Here is a 22,225-nt window from a genome sequence, read left to right on the forward strand (position 1 = left end):
ATCATTTAAATTATTATGCCAGGAATTCTCAGGAGGCAGCTCGGTACTCCACATCACAGGGCTGTTTTTAATCTTCCCCTTCCCTTTCTTCCCCTCCCGAAAAGTTCAACAGCTCAGAGAGAGTGAGCTGCTCCTGTTGTGTACCTGCCTGACGAACACCAAAGGAGGTGACTTCTAGTGCCAAAGCATAGAGAGGGAGGCTCAGGGGAGCTCCTTGACAAGGGGGGAGGCAAGATGTAGAGCCATGTGTGCGCGCACGCAAACACACAGGCGTGCACGATCCCGCACGCATGCTCCCGCACACACACACACACACACGCGCGCAAACACACACACACACAGACACACACAGACAGCGCAGCCCTTCAAAACTCTAAAAGAGGAGGAAAATCGCTGCTTTGCTGCACAAACTTTTCTCCCACCGCTTTCATCCACTCATCTTAGACTTCTCTGTGGAAGCCAATCGGATCCCCTCTTCGGTGCGGGCACCGACTGAAGTGGCATTTTGCGAGGAGTTAAAAAACTTTGCCACGGCGAGCGAGAAAAGCACCCGCTCAGTCGGCAGGGCAACGAGAATAAATGCGCGTCACACGCGCAATTTGTTGAAATTGTGGCCATACATTGCAACCTGCCATATCCGCATTTTCATCAGAAAAACATTTTGGGCCATTTAATTGATCGAGCTATTTTTCCCAGGAACGTTTACAGTCTGGCATTGTCTGCATTCATTGTTACACCGACTGCGGAGATATTGCATCAGTCACAAGGGACATCACTATTAAGAGTACAGCTCTTCTAAGACAAACAGGATGACTTAAAGCACTGCTATTCCATCGACCCACTGTCACAGAAATCACTTTATCAGCCTCTTTCCCATATATCCTTTCAACTTTTAATGATCAAAGGACAGAGATTATGGTAAGGGATCGCTCACACATGGACAAGCCCGGATTATCAATCAGCAGCAGGGGAGTAAAGTCAAGTCAAATTTAAAGTGAAGGGATATAACTTAAGTCTGTATACAAAATTAACCCCCCGTCAAAGTAGAGCAGCGGGGATTCTCTCCCGGGGCCAGGGATCTACAGTTACTGGAGGAGAGACCAGAAAGACTCCCGATAACTTTGCGAAATGGAGCCGCTAATTGATGTAGCTCATAAGTGCCGCGGCTTCTTTTCAGAGCAGCTCTGACAGTAAATCCGCCAAATTAAAGCCGGGACGGAGGGAAGAGGAATTCAACAGCCGCTCACATCTCCGCTCATTAACAAATAGAACACGGGGCATTATGTATACCAGGTGAGTCACATCAATCTCTGTGCAATAAACGGCTCAATTTTTAATTCCTTATCTTAATAATGGATGATTGGATGTCTGCTCTGTGCTCATAATAACTGATCGGACAACGGCAGCTCATTTAAGATAATAAATCACCCGAGACTTAAAACAGCGTTTTCTATGCTGAATCATAGGCTGACCCGAGGCGCACAGCGGCACAGGCGTGTTTACCAAACTCAATGGGATTTTTTGGGAGTTTTGGACATTATCTAAAAAGTTGCAACTGCCTGTGAGAAATGTCTGCCGCGGCTCTAGAAAAGAGTTTGTTACTAAAACTAACAGTGCTCTAAAAATGACGATTCAGTCACGAACCAACTTGTCTCTCAGTTTAACAGAAATCTCATGATAAATAAATATCATAATCATGAAGTTAGCTTCACATAGAGGAGCATTTGTAATCTTTGACCATTTTTATTTTCTTTTTTCTCTTCACTTTATCTGACTATTGTCACAGTTTACTTCAGAGGAAGCTTCAGAGCTGATCTGCCGTTAAACTCCAGGAGTGAGTTGTTCAGTGTGAAACCATCACCTGTCCTCGAATTTTAAGTTTTCAGTGATTTTTTTTTCTCTCCTTAAAATCTGATAAAAAAACCTTAAGATGTAGGCAAGTATTATGAACCGGAGGCTTGTCATTTGCTGGTCAGGAGAAGTTCAATGACTTTCTCTGAGTCGCATTTGGGAAAATGTGGTCTCAAACAGGAAGTCTCAATATGATGTCCTGAAACGGAGGTTGACATTATGTTTTACCTCTTTTTTTTTTTTTAACAATGCTACGAATTTATCATCAGACACCCTGGAGTACTTAGAGGTTTAGAGACCTTGGCCCTGATATGTTGGACGTGGTTGGCTGTAAAATTTGAAAAAACTTTTTTCTATGATGCAGCGGCCTACATTCAGACATGGAAAACTACATTTTATAGAGATGGTTTGAAGAGCGACGTATGTCCGAAACATGTCTTACTGAATTGTGGCAGTCTCACCTTGGTCTGTAAAATGTATAAAAATACTAAAAATGAATAAATGAATATATCCATTTACCATACAAATTAGCACCTGTATTTCAAGGATGGATTGAAGAGAGTAAACTAAATAACAGAAATTTGAAAGAAAAGGTGAAAAGAGAAAAAAAAAAAGGAAAAAGGGTAATTTAAATCCCGAAAAGTTGAGAGACAGCTTTGCTATGGAGTGTTTTGCCACACAGAGGTCAAATGTGCATGTTTTTTTTTATTTGGCATTAATATATTCCTCGCTCTTTTGTGCTTTTTTTTTTTTTTTTTAAAATTAACTTTGCCGAATGAAAAGGAACCAGTAATGCCATGGTGAAGGCTAGACAGACGGCACACTGGTGAATTAAGCATGGTGTTTCAAACCAATGTCATTTTAAAAAACAAATAACAAAGCCAAATATGACATTTGATCCTTCAGCGGTGTGACGTAGAAAAATTAGGGTTTGCCTTACCGCCTTAGCAGTGATGCTCTGTAAACAATTATATGTGATTAACAAAGGCAAAAACACCTTGACGCACGATGAAGCCTGATTACTAACATTTCTGTCAATCAGTTGCAGCGTGGAATGGCCTGACTTGCAGCTCGTGTACAGTGTTACGAAGTCACTGACTTATAATTGTTTTAGCATTATCGCGGCAGAATTGATATTAAGTTTCATCACTTTATCCGAGCAGTAATGAGGGTGCCGTCCTGAAGCTGCCTCATTGTTACGGTTCTATTGCACATCTCGGAGCATGGAGCGGTTAGTGGATCGGAGTGAGCGCTCCGAGCGGGGTTAGTCGGGGGGCCCAGAGGTTGGCACCGGAGACGAGGAAGCACAGGTACAGAAAGAGGAATGGGTGTCTCGGTTGTCGGGGGTGGACTGGTGTGTTGTGCGCCAAGACAAGCAGGTGTGTCGGGGCGGTCCGTCTTGGCCCTGTCAGCAATATACCATCATTAGTCGGTGTGGGCGCAGTAGGGTGCACCATTATGTCTCCCTGGGCCCTGTGTAATTACGCTCTGACATAATTAACCCAGCAAGCCCATTAGCCAAGCATTGGCTGGCTGAAGAGAGAAAAAAAAACTGCTATAATTATTTGTTGTGCGCATGTTAATGAGGCCAGCTGTGTTCCCATCATACAACACGAACAAATTAATTTACAAGGCTGTGCTCCAAGGTTTTTTTCTTTTCATTCAAAACAGTCTTGTTTTTTTGTTTTTTTTTTTTTTTTCCCTGAGTGGACTTCAAGGTCCACAAACACGTTCTGCTGCTGCTGCAACAACCAGCAACACTGTTGTAATATTGTTGTCAAAGACCCGAAACTGGGTTGACACAACAATCTTAATTTTCACCTTTTCACAGTTGATGCAACACTTGTTGGATGTATTGCTGCATATTTTTAACCGCTATAGATTGGAAATACCTAACTCCTTACAGCAAATTCACATATATGGCATTTCAGGATGCAGAGCCTCTTTAAGCACTTGATACAATTCCGCTAGGAAACTAACCTTGTTTTACCTTGATGTGGCATTGAAAAACTACTAAAATAAAGGGACTGGTGGAAAAAAAAAAAAAAAAAATGAACGTGGGAAGCGACAACTTTGGTGTGTTAGCACAACAAAGTTGAAAGAGAAAGTTCTTAACCTGCTCTTTTTCATTGCATGTCTTTGACAGACTGAAGGACAGAGAAGGAATGACATCAATACTAAGACATTTTAACGCTTGGAACAAAGACTGGAGCCGGAGCGAGACCGCATTTAAATGAACACAGAGCTGCAGTGAGACAAGAAGGAACAATGACATTCACACCAAATTTCACAAGAAATTCTACACACAATAATACAAACTAGCTTCCACTCTCATTTACTTGACAAGTGAGACAAATCACAGGGAATAAACATCATCAAATACATCCGTCTGTTGTCACATTTTGAAATCCTACATTCTAATCTTGTCTGAACACACACATATACACGCACGAAAATTCCAACACTCTTTTTCTCTCCTGGTCCCTCTGGGGTGTCCTACTCCACGGGGATCAGTTGGAGAGGCCCAGCTCTTTTATGAACATAATGCATTATTAAGCACCTCAAACATCTCCTGGGCCTTTGTTTATTACTGCTCTTATTAATCACTTGTGCATAATCTCCGTCCCTCCCAGAGAGCTTTCATTCTCCATCAGCTTTTATACGCCCTTATTTTCCAACAGACTGCCACAAACACGCACAGCACTCCTCCTTCCCTCTTATCCTGACTGTTGGTACTCAGCAGCACAATTACAATAAAGCTAGCTCGCTGTGCCTTGCAGGCCTCTCTCTCTCTCTTGCTCTCTCTCTCTTACTCTCTCTCTCGTTTAAAGAGGGCTGAGAAGGACAACCATTCTTAAAGCGTTTGAATGACTTTGAATGTCTAAGGTCAGTGCATTCTCATCTGATGGTTTCATAGCCACGGGAAACCTTAACTTCAATATGTGAGAGGTGCATCAAGCTCTCATGATACAAGACAGCGCGCTACTTCATGTGACAGATTTGACTTGAGCCCTGATTTGTAGTACCTCTGGTCACCACTGGCAAGCACTGTTGCCATAGCATTTCAGCTTGCACACATAGTCACATGCAGCTCAAACCTGCTGTTAGCCCAGGGAGCGGGCACACAAACACACACACACACACACACACTTAGAGGGGTGTATTCAGATCAGAATCTTCACAAACTCTCAGTGAGCTACCTGCTCAGATAAAAGGGGCTGTGTTCTAAAGGAGTGGGGGAGCGGGAAGGATCCTGAGGGATGAGTGTGTGTGCTGAGAGGAGGCAAAGAAGAGCAAACACCTGGAGCGTCAGTCTCAGGGCTACGCCCCTGGCGACAGGGCCTTGCTACTCTCACAGAGGTGGCAACAAACGCTGACGTTCAAACGGCACTTGTGCACGCCCACAAACACATACGCGCTCGCCCGCACTATCGCGTACATGCGCGCACACACCAGAAGGAGCAGACAGAAATGGCACGGAGGAAAGGGGGGAAAGACGGAGGAAGTCGGGTGCATGTCTGGGAAACCGATAAACTCGGGCGGAAGGTGCCTCAGTATTTCAGCATTCAGTGATCAGGACGTGTTTATCTGGGCTGATCAAAACAGTGCGGAGGTGATATAAACATTGTTAGGGAAACACTGTTAACAGGCCCCTTTCAAGCCCCAGACTGGGTAGGAGTTACAGTGCACAGCATGGGGAGATGTCACAGGCAAATCAAAATATAGCACACTAATGAAACACTCCAGTGGATTGACATCTCAGCTTAGGGGCCTCATAAAATGCAGGAGGAGAGGAAAAAAAAAAAACACTTCAATCACCTGCATCAAGAAGTTATTTCTGCTCGGAGTTTACGGTTGCATTCTAGTTGTGATTGAATGGGAGCATTATCAGGCTGGCATAGCACAAAAGTAACAGATATGTTATATGTATTCAATATTGAGCAGCGCAAAGTGGATAACTGATATGTGACCAGATGTTAATGATAGCCAGATACAACAGGTCACATATTGAGCTGCAGCTGATGGTTCACCCCCCCTTGTTCGCCTCTTGCATTCATTAACAGTGCTGTTGGCCTGCTCTGATTGGACAAAAAGCAGACAAATGAGCACGCAAGCAAACGCGCACACACACACACACACACACACACACACACACACACAGGGGGTGAGACACTTTCAAATGAAATAATAGGAGGGAAAAACGTCCAGCAATGAATAGTAATAACTGCATTAAGATTAACGAGCACGGCGTGTAAAGAATAATTGCATCTGTCAAAAGATTAAAAATACATGAGCTGTAGCATTTGTTGAGGGACTGGTGTGGAGGCTCACTGTTGTGTTTGAGGGGCAGAGAGAAATGTAGTGGCGGCCAAAGCCAAATGACTGTCCTCCGGTCTACCAGGAGTCATCTATTCTAGCAAGGGGTGGGCTGAGGGATATGACCTTGGACACCTGCAGCAAGATGTACAGTGACAAACAAGCACAGGATATTGTATGCCCTCGTCACAGATGTCTGATATAGCAAGGGACTCTCTATCTCTAGCCTGCGTTTGGCTGCAGCTGGAAAGTGGAAGAATATTCATCTAAATCAAACTGTTCTGCCTTTTGGAGGTGGTGCTTGTACAATGAGGTAATCTTTGAAGACGCACATTTTGCCCCGACTTAGACGAGACATGTGGTTTCGAGGTCAGAGTACCTGGCGTGGTAAGGGATAATCATTTGAAAGTCTATAAGAACATTTCCGTATTGCATCCTGACCTACATAGTATGTGTTAAAGGTATTCAATGTATCAACAAAGTGATCCCTTCCTTTTACATGTCTTGAGCGGAAAGAGTGTGAGACTTGACTGTGAAAAGGTTGTGGGCAGAAAAAAAAAAGAGACCCCTATTGTTCCCTGGTTGCAGTCAATCCGTGCACACCTCGTATGCATGATGGCCCAAGTCCCGATGAGGTCCACAGCACACAGTAGATTACAAATGCTAGATTGAGTAATTGCCTGGAGACCATGGTAGTCCGACACTGTAATTGCACTGTCTGTGTGGCTGTTGGTTGACCGTCAACATGAAACCTGGTTATAATAAGGGCTAGCAGTGGAAATCGCAAATTGTGTCAGGTTGCAGTTGTTTAAGCAAATAGACTAAAGGTAGTTGATACATAAAGCTTGATACGGATGACTGAGATCACAATAATGCTGTATAACGACTCAAAATTCAGAAATTATAAGTTTCATCTACATTAGGCACGTTGAAGTTTTAACATGTAAAGTCATCTTTTGTTCTTTTCTTTTTGATCCTCTTACAGTGTGACCACAGTGTACTGTTTGACTTCTTCATGTAACCGAAAAAATGTCAACACTGGCTGGCGAGGCTTTGAATGATGTTCGCAGCCTTACGTGAACATTGTATGTCCATATTACTGCATCGAGGTGGTTATTTGATTAAAAATAAAAAGTATGTGCCAGGCCACCTCTGAATGTTTTCTTAGGGTTGAACACAGTGGGGAAAAAAATGAATGCCACCATATATAAAGGACCTCGGTGTCCATGTTTCACGGTGAGAACTTCAGGGTCAAGTAATCCATAGATGTTCAGCATATTGACCTTGCACAGTCATGAGAAGTGTAATACACCCGGGTGAAAATCTAACTGCCACTATACATTTGTCAGATATTTTGTGATACCTATGACTAACTATTCAATTCTTATTCCGGATTCAGACAGTAGCATCGGCGCATGGATCACTCAGGATTCGTGTTAATGTGACGTCTGAACAGGGCCCTTATGCCAGTTTTCCTCTCTTGATACTTAATGCTCCAGGGGCGACAATTAATACACCAATAATCTGATAACGCTTTAGTTGAGAAGTTAAGAGCATTTTATCCTTAAAAGTAAATCAACACAGCTTTTACCTTCCTTACACCATGACCTTTACTAAGGAAGAAACTGGAGCACAGAAACTAGTTTCCGAGAAAAGGAGGAGAACAGAGCCCCTTTGTAAAGGTAGGGTCAAGAGGAGGTGGAGGCTGCTGGTGCCACATATCTGATGTAACTCGACACATTGCAGTCCACCACCAAAGACAAGATGAAAGGATTTTATCCTGACTCAGCAAACACAAACAAATGTTATCAGGAATTTAAAAAAAAAAACATAAAAGCAGACGGTCCACTGCAGAACAGAGGGGTCACTCACCAGTGTAATGACAATCGAAGCTATGCTAATCATGTGCCTTCAGTCCCAGGGGGTTCATACCAATCTGCAATCTATACAGTTTACCCAATCTACATCAAAACGCTGTATGTGGTGTTTAGAAAATACTCCCCGCCGCCCCACTCCCCCCAGACTAAGAGAATTGTGGAATTTAGTTTAAGGTGTATTTGACATTCAAGGTGGCCCAGATCTTTCTGAGAAACTTTGCTGGTTTTTCCTCTACTTTCCTATATATACAGAAGAAAAAAAATCCTCAGTTTTGATAATTCTAACTTATTTTGCAGCACAGAATTTTTACCACAGGGGTTCTTTTTTATTATAAAGCTTTTATTCTTAAAAAAAATAAAATAAAATAATCAAATAAATAAATAAATAAATAAATAAACAAATAAACAGAAAAAGACAAAACAGATCTGAGTATTTTAAAGGGGCTGTTTTGACTAAATATTTCCAAATATATCCAAAAGACAGTCCTGAGCTTGAATAAAACCTTGATATGAAATGTATAGGTCACAAAATCAAACTGAATAAATCTTCAAAGACCAGCATTTCTTATCAAGGAAATAACTCCAATCAAAGCCTGCGTATGAATGTGTATGTGTGTATGATGCTACAATATCAAGCAGGGGGGACTTCAAGGAAAAATGAGACCTTTAAAAGTCAGTTGCTGCCATCGCTATTTCTCTGACGCAGACTTTTATCTTGTATTCATTGAATCTGTAAACAGCATTCTCTCCTCCTGCCACAAGTGTTTCTCTGATCTAGACTGAGATTGGACTGCGTTTTGCTGATGTCTCCTGCAACAAACAGCAATACACTACATGTTCCCTGGCACTGAAATAACAACTGCATAAGCACACAATATGTCTTTCCTTGCCTCTAAGTTAGTGTCGTCCCCCCCCCCCCCCCCCCCCCTCTTGCTCTTCCCTTTTCCCCCATTGGCCTCATCAGGCCTGCGTTCCACATGAAGCCAGACTTCAGTTGGGATTTTAATTGGCCCTCCACAATCAACAGCAGAGCTCCTCAAGGATGTGTTCGCTCCACAGCCGGGCTACACTCAAGGACCAGCGCTGGGTTTTGAAGTGGCCTCACGCAGAGTTTTGGAAACCACTCTGAGAGCACAGACTAAAAAATAGATAACAGCCATGGGGTATAGGGCTTTATGTATCTTATATTCAAGTGCTATTGCATCTGTGGCAAGAAATTAACTTTACAGTTTATCTGTTGCTTCATACAAACCCAGCTGATGATTTATCAGATACACAGGGATAAAGTGATGTACTTTAAACAGCCTGGCTCTGTGAAAACAATATAAAAAAAATCACCAATTCATGAGGTTTATTATGCTTGGTTTGTGCTAAATATGTTCGGGAGGTGTCGATTTACTTTGATGCTCTTTGTTGAGGCAATGATTTGGATTTTTCATCCCAATTCAATATAGAAGTGGGGTACCAAAAAAGAGGGGCACCTCTCAGTATAACCCCATGGAGCTTCAGCAAAGAGAGCATTAAGGAACGGACTGGATTTGGGACATGTGACAAAACATGAAGGGCCTGGTTTTCCCCAAAAAACAAAGATTAAATCGAAAAAAGGTTCGATGTTTGGTTGGTGTGTTGACCAATAAATTTAACAAACGCGTAATGGAGTGATAACAGCATCGGAGACCAATGCATTGAGTTAATTCATCCACTCATTCATCCAGCCAGTCAGTCATCCTTAAAAAAGACCGCATTTAAAATGTTCCATGTTTGGTTGGTGTTATTTTTCAACAATTAGCATAAGAATACAGGTAGTGTCAGTAAAATAGCCAAGGCCATCTTTAAACAAGAAATTAGTCTTATCTAGCAAGCAGCAGGCCATCGAGTCAGAGGAAGAAGCCGCTGCTGGGCCAATATTCATGGACTTCTCTCGCTCTGCAGCTCTTCACTACAGAACAGATTGGAACAACATGGGGTCTAGGTTCTTTTTTTATTACTAGAGCAAACTCAATGTAGCCAAAGTGACCTCTTTCTTCAAGACACACAGCAAAACTTGTGCCTGTAACTGAGGGGTGAGTTTTAAGGGGTGAGAAAACTTGCATTTTCAAACTTCTTATCAGAGGGGCGGACATCCCAGCTTCGGGTCATACATTTACAACTTCTGATTTGGAGTCTGAGTACAAGTTGCTATGTCTTTCCAAGAAATAATGGACCCGCAGCCATCAATGACAATTGATGGCCAATTAGTGTCTATAATTTCAGAGAGAATATGTCAAAGCAAAGCGCTTCAATATCTGCTGGTGGTGTTGTTTGTAGAGATGCACATCTCTGGTCTTGGTGGGAGACACACCTGGGGCTTCAATAAGCTGTTTGTAGATTCCCAGGAATGCAGACTCAGCCTCCTTACTGCGCTTGTTCAGAGCAACCACCTGCGGGGGAGAAAACACCATTAAGGTAAACATCGACTGATATAATCCTGGCATATGTCTAAACCGCAATGCATAACATGCATGCAAAGGAGCCATTTAAATGGATGCTTTAACACAGCGAAGGGAAAAGGTCAACCGTGCAACGTCCTGACGATAAACGAAGAAATGTTTTTCTGTAGCACAGATAGCAAAAAAACTGCTGTGCAGTTTGTATGCTCAACTCCAAGGCCAGCAAGAAGCACAGGGAATCAACTGTGCACACTATTGTCACTGCCAAGTTGCTCCATGTTGCGAGGCGACATTTGGCCTGTTAAACGTAGGTTATGGTGTGTGCGAGGTGGCGTGCCAGTATGACAGTGGCCTCCGTCACTGGCAGCCCTTGCCACCTGCTATCCTCAGCTCTGCGGGTGATGCAAACCAATTAACAATTCATTAGGAGGGACAAAGAAAGTGAATTATCTACCACCTGGCCCCATGGAAAGGGCACCTGCACTAGTGGGTATGTGGGTTATCCTGCTCCCCGTTCCTACCAAGACCACGGGCCTGCTTATAACTCTGACGCCTCTTCTCGTCCTCTGCCCTGCGAGAGTAAATTAGATCAAGCTCGTTCAAACGGCCCCCTACTCCGAGAGCAGACAGAATTCAAATTGTCGTCGTCTCTCGTCTGGGTCATTTCAGTCACTGTTGATTATTTGGATTGCCGGACCGGCTTGGGAGACTTCACATGGAAGGGTCAAATGCACGCTCCGGCTTCGCCCTGCTGCTCCTTACTGGCATGACTGCGCTTCAAAAATATTCATTTTAAGGCTGCAAACACTCTCAGAATAGCAATGATTGTACTGATGTTGACGCTGGTGTGTTCAGGCTGTTTAGTGGGGTTATAAATAAGGTGTGTGGAAAACAGTGAGGGACGGAGAGCCTTTGATTTACTGGAAATGGCTGGTATCTTCCCCGGGGAGACATAACGACAGCATCATGTTTAAAGAAATATCCTAAAGATCTAGCAAATCCCCCCATCACTCCCACTTGGAGCAGCTCAGAGGAGTTCATGGAAAATGGAAAAGGCTGGAGCTCAATCAATACAGATGCAATAGTCTGGCGCTCTCAGGCAGCTCCCTGTGATACTGTGCTGTTGTTTCCACTCAGCTATACCCCAATTTATCCCACCCCCCACCTACTAACTCCGACCACTGCCCCGATCCTTCCAGGATATGATGCTACTTGTTGGCATATTGGTTCACAAACAGTGAAAATGTGTCAGGGACACCACCGGCCTTGTAAACATTTGTTTTTAAGGTTTTTGTGTTCGTAACCGATGTTGGTTAAGCTCTGATGTGCCTCGTCCGTGCTGAAAACATTTTTTTTTTCTATGTTTGCAGCTCGACGGGAGCAGTTTGGTGGTCAGTCAATAATGGACCCCTGCTCGTCAGCTTGACAAACAAAGCTGCTGCAGCGGTTTGACACCCGGACAAACTATTACCAACCTGAGCTCACACCTGAAGTACGCGGCCACTACGGCGGGGAAACCACCGCCACACGTCAACGTGTCGCTGACAGTCCTCTGGCTAGGGTGGCTTCCTCAGCAAAGCATGCACAAAATGACAATGCCGCACGAATATGTGAAAAGCCTAAGAACATGAGAGGGCAAAAGCCTGCCTGCGTCTTCAAGAGACGCACGGGGTCTCCCGGCCCTCCATCATCCTTTAACAAGAGAACACGGAGATTACCTCCGCAATCACACCATTAACCTGCCTACAGATGCTAGCAGAGGCATCAATCAAGCGCCTGGCTGGTGCCTTCTCAAGTTAGCGCCTGCTATGCGTTCAAATACAGCATGACCCGCACAACCCACCCTGGCTATTATCAAAGCACTCCAGAGGTGTCATGCATGATACAAGCTGATCAGGGAGTCATCTTCATCTCCCTGCTAATTCGCCTCCATCATAATACAGGGCGTTTCGGTGGGCCAGAAGTCTCACGGAGAGGTACAGATCGAGGACTGCGTCAGGCTGCAGCTGGCAAATCTCCTATTTTGGCTGCGAGATATGGCTCTGGCCCTGGCTTCAACTCACAACACATTCTTTGTTTTCACCCGTTTTGTGATAAAGGATATGGTTACCCAGGGAATGGGCTTGGCCACAGTTTGATTTTACAAGCAGGAGTAAAGCCTGGGGCAGAGTAGCAGTACAGAGACAAAGGAAACCTGTTAGCGCTCCTCTATAACTCTTCACACAGCAACCGGGTGGGCAGAGCGCAGCCTCTGGGACAAGGCTGCTGGGAAATACTTACTGATAAGCCTTTGAGAATACTTATAGCACCCGCTAGTGAGTCTGTGTGTGTGCGTGCATGAAAAGTGTGTCTCCATACGTGTGAGCAAGCACGCATGTGTTGAAAAGGGAAAATAGATGAGGGAGGAGAGAACAAATGTGGAATGAAGTACAGGAAGCAGAGTCAAGGGCTACCGAGCGACATGCAAAGACAGAAAGAGAGATGAGCTGAAAAGAGAGATTGCCATAAAGCACGCAATTAGCAATTATGTAGTCACCAATTACAATTCTCACAACTGGTGATTATGCAATTATCACTCTAAATCATTTTCCCCCTCTGACTTACCAGTTTGCCACCCCTTGTGATTTGGTTGTGATGATGCAGGTGATTCGAGGGAGCGAAGACAGAGGGGTTTTTTAGGCGGGTGTCAAGAGAGCAACGGGTACATGCTTGTAAAGGTGCGTGTGAATACTTCGAGCACGTCTGCATGCGCATCTGCATCTGGGGTCCACACGGGCTGTGACGTGTTTCGTGCCGACACAGAGCGCACACAAATACACTGCTTCCATCCCAAGGTGAATGTGGTTGGCGTTACGGGTGTTTTGGGGACAGCGAATGCACGGTTCCACGGTCCCCGAGGCCTCTAAATTACCTGTCATCTTTCCCATGATGCAAAGGTCAGTGCACAATCATAGGGAGTCCATCCCACTGTGCTGCTCGCGAAGCGCCGGTCCAGCCCACAGGCTGACAGGATGTCACAACAACCCCAGTCCCGCTCCATGCTTATTAGAACTAAACAGTTGGAAGCCCACTACCACTGCAACAACACTTGTCACAACACCTTCACGAAAAATTCATAGAATTACTGACAAACTCTGCTTTTTTTGTATTAGTGTGAGGGTCAAGAAGACCGAGCCGCAGTATGCTACTATACTGTGTGAAGATGAGTTGAAAGCAGTCGAATGCTTTTGACTGCATTTCCGATATAATGACATTAGTACATCTGTTCGCATTGCAGACTTCTACTGCTGTCGTGTCAATGTCACTTTTTTTTGGGGGGCCTTACACAATCACAATTTCTGACCACTTGTCTTACAGTTGTGTCTCTTGTAAAATATATTTGAAATGAAAAGATTCCTTCAACGATTTCATATAAACAGTCGTGTCTCGGGGGTCACTTTTCCCATGCTAACTGAGATAAATACTATTATGTATATTTCACTCTGTAGCGTGATTTCTCTCGCAATATTCTAAGGGTAAGAATAAAAAAAGACTCGCCCTTTAGTTTCATATTTTAGCATCTGCTGTAAGAACAAGGTACTTTATTTCTTACATTCAATAATACATGTTGGGTTTGCAATGATTAACCATTTTCAATATCAATTATTCAAGGCCATTTTTTTGGATAATGAATTTGTAGTTTAGTCTATAAAGAAATGATTTTTGACAGCCAATTTCCAAAATAATAAAACAGTAAATCTTCCCTTTCAGGGAAACGCCATCAGCATTCTGCACAGCTGCTTCATCGGGAAAAAAAACAAGTCATTTCAAGTAATTTATCTATAAACACTGTGTTGGAGCTCTCATAAAGATCAACACAAATAATTTTTTAAAGTTCCATTGATATTTTGCTGTGATGGTGAAGCGGATTCATTTTGGGGGGTTGAAACGGCCATCTTAGCCTTGAGGATTATCCGTTGGTTTCTGGTTTAAAAGACCAGGTCACCATAACAAGAAAAGAACATGTTTCTCTTTTTTCCAGAGGTCCTATTAATTAATCTATAAATTCTTTGGACTGAATTGGTGAGACGCTGGCTCCATGAAAAACTGTCTTCTCTTGAACAAATGTGGATGCCATTTGGCCTGCAGTTTTAAAAATACCACAAAAAAATTACATCACATATACATGTATGAGTGCAAAAGTGGACAGACAATAATTGTGTTGAATTGCCCATGTAAAACATTTTGGTGCTAACAGAGAAAAGAAAACCAAGTTGAACTAGACCTACAAATAGTGAAATCTGGACCTAGAAATCGTGAAATCTCTTAAATCATTTAAGACCTTGTTCAATTTTGTCTTAGGGAAACCTAAATCAGGTTTGATGCATCAAACTGATTTACAAAAATGAAAAAAGACGCGCTTGAACGATGCGTCTTTCTGGTGATTGACAGTTTGCACCCCCATGACTCAAAATACACGGACTTGTTAGAGCACTGCATTGACAATTCAAACCTGCTGTTGTAATTTTTCTATACACGTGAACTGTATGTCAAAAACACAGTTTTCCACACAGAGCCAAGCGGGACAGTGGGGGGCTGTCCTTTTTTTTTCTTTTTTTTTTTTAAATCACATTTTAACTGTGCTTCACAGCAATGATCCAGCTGTCACTGCTGGCATTTGTTTAAAATTGACTATAGGTTCAGTGGAGAGAGATGAGTTGGTGCGTAGTGACTGATGAGTGGGTGGCGGGGAGGGGCAGAGGTACTGCAGTACCATCTTGATGGTTAGAGACCCGTGTTCACCCACTTACAAATACACACAGGTAGTCAATCTCATGCATACACACACACACAAACACACACACACACACACAATACAAAGATTGTGTCTGAGGTCAGATTTAATCATGGTGACACCCATCTCAGAGCGTTGGTAGCATCATGGCGGTGGCTATGGCTGTCTCTGGGTGCACAGACAGATGAGCAGTCAGAGCACTGACACACATCTCATCGCCGCGTCAATTCCGATCAGCGCTGCCTGTCAATCAAAGGACAGCGCTCAACAGTAGCTGATGCCACCGCCACCATACAACTTCAGAACTGCCCTCTGAGCTAAACAAAAAGCTAGAGCTGACCCCACCCATATTATTTTGAACCACTTATCTGCTTATGGAGTGAATATGTGTTGCAGTGAAACAGTGTCAAATTCAGAGAAGAAAACGCAATTTGATTCAACAGGAAGTTATATGATGTCCTACTGATATAATACTGATATGTAGTTTGTTGAGAAGTCAGTATTCATGATTCCATTATTCTACAGATTTACTCCTGGGAGAATGACGGATAATTCACCTATAACTCCACTCTGCAGCTTTCGGGACAACAAGCCATTAAGCTATACGCTAATAAAGTGTTAGCATCCCAGTATATTGCAGATGATATATATCTTTATAATCTACAGAATGTCAGTATACTGACATTCACTTGTCACAGTTTAATATGAAGACATGAAGTACAGCTGAGGCTGGTAAAACGGTTATTGGTTCTGCATCCAAGCACACTCTGAAGAATAAAAGACATAAATAATTTTGGCATACTATGAGCCCACTGAAACATTAAGTTAAATATGTATCAAGAATTATGTTGACGGAATTTGGGTCCGATTATACCAAGTGTTTGTTGAGATATATTTACAAAACCATCCATACTAACCTCACTACTCTTTAGAAAAAAAAAGGTTTAGGGCCAGCAGTGACTTTATATCAATTCATACTTTCCAGCTGTGCATGCCCTCGAAGATCACTTATGTGCACACGGGGTGCTGGATAGGGCACTCGCATACCAAATATCATATTAGGCATCTCAATATGTGATGCAAAATGTAAAGGTGACCGGAAAATCCGTGTTAAAATTAAATGTTTACATGCTGATTTTTGTTGCAAATTTTTACAAAAGGAAATCTGCAGAAAGGAATTGTGAAATGATTTACAAAAAGCAGTGTGCGTACATGCTCATACCAGATATTAAGGCGGTGTTGGGGTTGACGACAAGTATTTTCATCGACAATTTGACACTGACACAAAAGAGCTCGTATTTTGGTATAACTCCATCCCAGCAGCCACATATGGAGCCTGGGCCACCCTCAACTCAGCTCGGTGCAGCATGTGGACAAACTGGATGTCCTTTATCCGGCAGGAGGCCGATCAGTGTAGTTGACAGGACCCACAAAAATAGATTTTTGGTTGCCTTTTTTCCCTGTCTCTGTTTGCGGCATGCGATGTTCCGGCAAGACAATCTATGACAGAGCATCGGACTGACTTCTGACGCTACTACCATGGCTGAAAAAGGCCCGCAAAACTCTGACAAAAGGTACTTCGCATGCGAGACAACAGGTCGAGGCCTGAGATGAGAGCGTTTTAATGACCCAGACCGAGAAGTTAGCAGACCTCCACACATCAAGGTGGGGCTGACGTAATTCCAACGGACGTGCCACATGGAACACCACAAGAGACAGAACACGGCAAATGATTAAACTCAGATCAAAGGGCCTGCTTTCTTCAGCACGCAGCAGGTGTCTTTTGGGTGCCCCCTCACCATCAACAGACCGCAGTGCCGCCGTGTTACCCGCTCTCTCGACGAAACTCAAAAGCACCAGCTTTGGTGCTTACAGCTCAAAGTCATGGCAAAGTCAAAGTCAAGAGCCGGTGAGAGATAAATGGGGGGAGTAAAACAAATCTTTTCTGAATGCCTTTGTAGTTCAAAAGACAAAAGTTGTCATTTTCTTTGAGTTTGCGCTTTTAAATGTTTGATGCAGCAAATGACCTAAACCTTGTGGAAAGTGTGTCTGCTGAAAAACGAATCTATCATCGCGGAGTGGGAGGGAGCGGGGGCGTGCTGAGGCTAAGATGAAGGCACTGGTTGATGTGCTCAAAGAGAGTGATGTGAAAAGTAGTAATGAGTACATCTGCTCTAGATTTCATCGCAGGGAGGAGTGTTAAGAGGAGAGAGGAGCGGAAGGAAGTACAGGTAAGGGCTAATTATAAAAATAAAGTGCCCCCATTATAATGGCACCATAATGCCCCGCTGAACAGAGCAACAACAGATGGGGTGTCATGGGTAACTGTGCCAATGTGAGCCGAAGCCCCAGAGAGGACAGACCCTGGCAGGCCGTCGCTGGAGCAGCCCTGGCGAGGGGTAGGCGCAGCTGCATATCTCGCCCTAAGACACATGTTGACAGTGTTTCCCTAGCCCTGCCTACACTAGTCAAGGTGAGACAGTGTGACATGAGGGAGGAGAGAGCCAGAGTGAGAGGGAGAGAACACTCCACTATGATGGATAGCGCTCTCCATCCACCTCTCCTTTCTCTCCCTCTTAGATGGCTGGTGACTTTCCAGTGAGGCAATTATCATTGTGGAATGCATAATGGCCTAATTAATTACAGGTGTCAGCGCTGCCTTTGTTTCAGCATGGAGGAACATCATGCCAAAGCTGCATCCGCGTAAAAGAACAACGCTGATGAACGAGTCTCGCGCCGCGGCTAAAAGACAAGCGGCTGATGGAGGGAGTGAGCGATGCGGAGACAACCTCGTAGTCTGCCAAACAATCCTGCATCTGCTGCGGAGAGAAGACGGATAGGAAACACATGCCACAGAAATTAGGTCCATTATTTGCTTGATAAATCTGCGGCTGTCAATCGCGGCGCTCCTCGGAAGAGCTCAGGTAGGCCCCGGCTAGGGGGCATCTCCTTTCGGTTACTGGCCAGCCCGCGATCCGGTGGCAGCAGCATTAACAATGAAGCGGGCCCCTTTCCCGGGCCTTCCTGACAAACACGGCGTACCATTTGTCCTGTCAGATCTGCCGATTTCATTCATTGTCGCGAGAAAGCCGGAAAGCCGAGGAGAGGACCTGCGAGGAAGGCAAGTGAGTGATGGGGTGACTAGGGAGGAGAGACAGCGCAAAGATTCCTGTTATTCTCCTCCTCAGCTAAACACAGGAATACGTCGGAGCAGAAGCTAATAGAACATCACATTTAGTGCGCGGAAGTGTGCATGTACTGCGCGGCGTTTGTCTTTCTATGGGGGGTCATGGCTGTAGTCTGATAATCCCTCCACGCCCCCAGGCAGTGGGGGCTCATTGTAGAGTACATTGAGTCTAATAGGAGCGGGCGCTGCCGTTGTATGCAGCTCTCCCTGCTCCCGCTGTGCGAAGAGTTTTACATAATTAATGACTGTTGATGTTTCCCAGGTAGTCGCCCAGCAAATTCACTCCAGACTCTGCTACCGTCGTCGGTTCCGCCGAGAATGAACGACACAGGAACAGACAGCTTACATTACAGGCATAAATAAGGCAATTTTGTACAGTGTCCTCAGACATTACTGCGAAGGGGGTTCAGGGCCAATGATTTCACTTGCTTCAGAGAAATGCTCAGAAAGAGCTTTTCTGTGTCTTGGAGTCTACAGAGAATCCGCGATTGATGCAACTAAAACGACTTCCTTTGGTATTTTTTTTTCCTATAATTCTGTATGCTGTTAAGAGACGTGAAGATAGAAGCGCAGCGTCTTTCAAGATAACACTTGACAGCTCCAGATGCCTGAATCAGTCTAATCTGAATGTTGATCTTAATACATGTGAGCTTGGTGGTCTGCGTTTGTATGTTCCAGACTGCTGACAGGCTGCCGAGGCCTTGGGGCTCCGCACATATCGCTGCGAGGCAGTCCACATTTATACCCGAGCATGTTAAATTAAACATTTAAACACGACACCAAGGGAAGGCTATTTTTTACTGCTCTCGGCCCACTACTCATTATTAATTTGTAATAACCTTTAAGGCTTTTTGATGTCATACATATTTTACAGAGAGATATCACTCCCAGTCAGAATGAAGAGAGCCTGTCGATGACAGATCACCAAAGTGCCACAGAAATATAGCTTCACCTGCTATAATTAGGACTAAGTATGGATACAAAGTCATCCTTAAAATGTATGTGTGTTTGTCCGTGCACTAAATTGTGCGATAAATGATCGACGCCGTGACATGTCAAAGATTAAAAAAAGACGGAGAGAGTCAAGACGAGCCCGGTCGCGGGGAGAGAGGACTTTCATGACTTTATTTTGCACCGAAATTTGTTTAATCTTTTCGAGAGCGGCCTGACAATCATTTCGGAAGCTACTATCAATTATTATCAAGCGTGTGAGGGTGTGTATTTTCGTTGCATGCAAATGAGCGGAGTGACAAACTAAAAGGAAAAAACCTGAATGAATGACCGTAAGAACACACAATGGATGCAAATACATCCAAACAGAGCAGGGGGTTGGTTGAATGTCATCGCATCACAATTAAACAGCTCTGAGAGATTCATCACATGGCACCGGATGAGAGAATATCTCTTGGATGAGTGGCGTTCATCCCGCCACTGAAGATACAGACAATTGCAGAATTGCCGCCAAAATGCGCCGGTGCTGCTCTGGCAGCTCACGTTGGCTCAACACCTTCCTGAGACTCTTAATGTTGGCGTTTCCCTTTCATTCGTCACCCGCCTGTATATCAGCCGGGAGAGAAGGAGGGACACATTAACACTCCACTATGTCTCCTGCATATTGCTCTGTTAGAGGGCTGGCCGAGGCCCATCTCGCTCTTGCTCTGCCGGGAGGCCCTCCGTGCCCGCTGGATGCCAGCCTAACGCTCATGTACTCGGGTGCCAACACGCCACTAAAAGCTGTAAAACAAATGAGCTCTGTGTGGTTAATATACGATGATTTACCTCTGGTGCCAGATATGTGATGTCATGATTGTAATGACCAGCTTTCCTTCCTGATAACTACAATGTGACAGATGTGAGGTGGCATTTTGGCTTGAATCATGAGTGACGGGAGAACTGAGGGCGGCGAGTTTTCACATGCGGGGCCAACAATTACCGCCACGATTTCAACATTCAACGTCAATTTGATGTCGTATGAATGGTCGCTTCATCCAAAATGAAAGTGCTTATTTCATCCCTTGCCTTTAGCAAGACAGCACCTGTTACATAACTACTTTAGACCCAAGCTGTCTACTTTTATATTATTAGACATTACAGCACTACAAACCTCTACCTCGCAGAAGTTTGTATTTTGACATGATGGAATACATTTATCCGTCCATTATCTTGCGCTTTATCCTATTCTGGGTCGCGAGGGATGCTGCGTCCTATCCCACCTGTCATCAGCTGAGAGGCGGGCTACGCCCTGGACCGGTCGCCACATATAGAGACAGATAACCGTTGAAACATCTGGGCAATCGTCCCAATTGTTCCAATTAACCTGCTGTAAGCTTTTGGATTACGGGAGGAAATCGGAGAACCGATTTTGCGAACTGTCAGAATCGAATCGGGGTCCTTCGTGCTGTGAGGCAGAACAGCTAACCACTGATGGAATACATCACAGGAGTTCAAAAAGAGATGTTGCCTTTTTGTTGACAAAATTTTCCAAATCGGTCTGTGCTGTTATTTTAAATATTAATTTGAAGAGAACTCTTGAGGTGGAGCGGCATTACAAAGAACTACAGAAAACCACGATGCCCAAGGAAATCAGGTTGGTTTCATCCCATTATTCCTCAATTTTTAACACTTTGCTCAAATAAAACTAAACTAAATCAAACATCACCCACAGTGGTTAAGTCCAATCAATTCATTTAATAGATAAGCTCTCATTAAAAGTGATGGGAATCTGTTTTTTGGTGTTTTCAGTGCTGATATTAAGATTCAATATTTCAAAAGCGGCCTACTAATCTTTCCAAGAATTGTCTCCTTTCCTCATTTATTCTAGTCCTCAACCAGTGTTATTTATACCCCATTAAAGATTTATTTTTGTTTATTATTTGAATCATTTTTAGAGATCCGTAGAGGTAGGGCTAATTTAAAGATTAAAGAAAAGTGCGGTACTGAAAAAACACACACAATTAACTTTTTGCCTTAATGCATTCATCTCACAATCTGAACTGTGCCATCCCACAAATTTGAGTGCTAAATGCAAAGATGTCATCATGAATCGGCCCATGAAAGCAGAAAAAAAAAAAAGCTGAAGATTTTGTTTTTGCTCACTTTGACAATTTTTTTCGGCCAATCGCATTAAACACAAATTCATGAGCACTACATGCAACGAAGCAGAGAGGAAAAACAACTCTTCGGCAGGCTTTATATAGGATCTGACTAGAGCAGTTATCTATTGGATGTTGAGCATTATATAATCTTCCATATGCTCTGAGTGTAGGACAATTCCGTACGGGTTATAAATAAAGAAACCTGACGCACGGCTACAGCCACTGTGATTTGGGCACGTTTTCACATGGGATGTCATAGTTCTGCAGTGCTAGCCCCACTGCTATTTCAGGATCTGCCTCATTAAAACATCTGCCGTGAGTGAACAAAAATATGTGTATAAGAGAATGTACAAAAGAGGTTTCATTAGGGATTGAAGGGGAGCACGGAGAAAATGTCCATCCTCCAAGCCACATTGCCTACTAGGTTAAAACTCAATGCTGCAATCGCACAAAGGATGGATGACTTGCGAATGCGCGTGCGCTCGCACAAACACACATGTTCTCGGGGAGACACGCGCACACACACACACACACACACACACACACGAGTGATATATCCAGGTATGCCACAGCACAGAGAACTGTGTCACATGGTCCCAAAAGGAGGTGTTCTGGACTCCTTGATAGGAGCACAAACACACAACCTGCCACAGTGACTGCAATTACCCCATATCCCCTGCTTCAGTGTGTGATCG

General features: G+C 43.9%; 1 protein-coding gene across 4 annotated transcripts in view; it reads right to left on the reverse strand.

Moving 5' to 3' along the window:
- cux2b (cut-like homeobox 2b) overlaps nt 1-22,225 on the reverse strand; it is a 97,359-nt gene that overhangs the window by 19,830 nt on the left and 55,304 nt on the right. For all 4 annotated transcript variants that reach the window (XM_086169306.1, XM_086169308.1, XM_086169307.1 and 1 more), the window contains exon 4: nt 10,387-10,465. In XM_086169306.1, coding sequence (XP_086025432.1) covers nt 10,387-10,465 — 79 coding nt within the window. The remainder of the gene's footprint in view (nt 1-10,386; nt 10,466-22,225) is intronic.

Source organism: Fistularia commersonii, chromosome 22 (genome assembly GCF_037954325.1).
Source record: "Fistularia commersonii isolate RoL2024-O1a breed Wild chromosome 22, RoL_Fcom_v1.0, whole genome shotgun sequence".
Taxonomy (NCBI): Eukaryota; Metazoa; Chordata; class Actinopteri; order Syngnathiformes; family Fistulariidae; genus Fistularia; species Fistularia commersonii.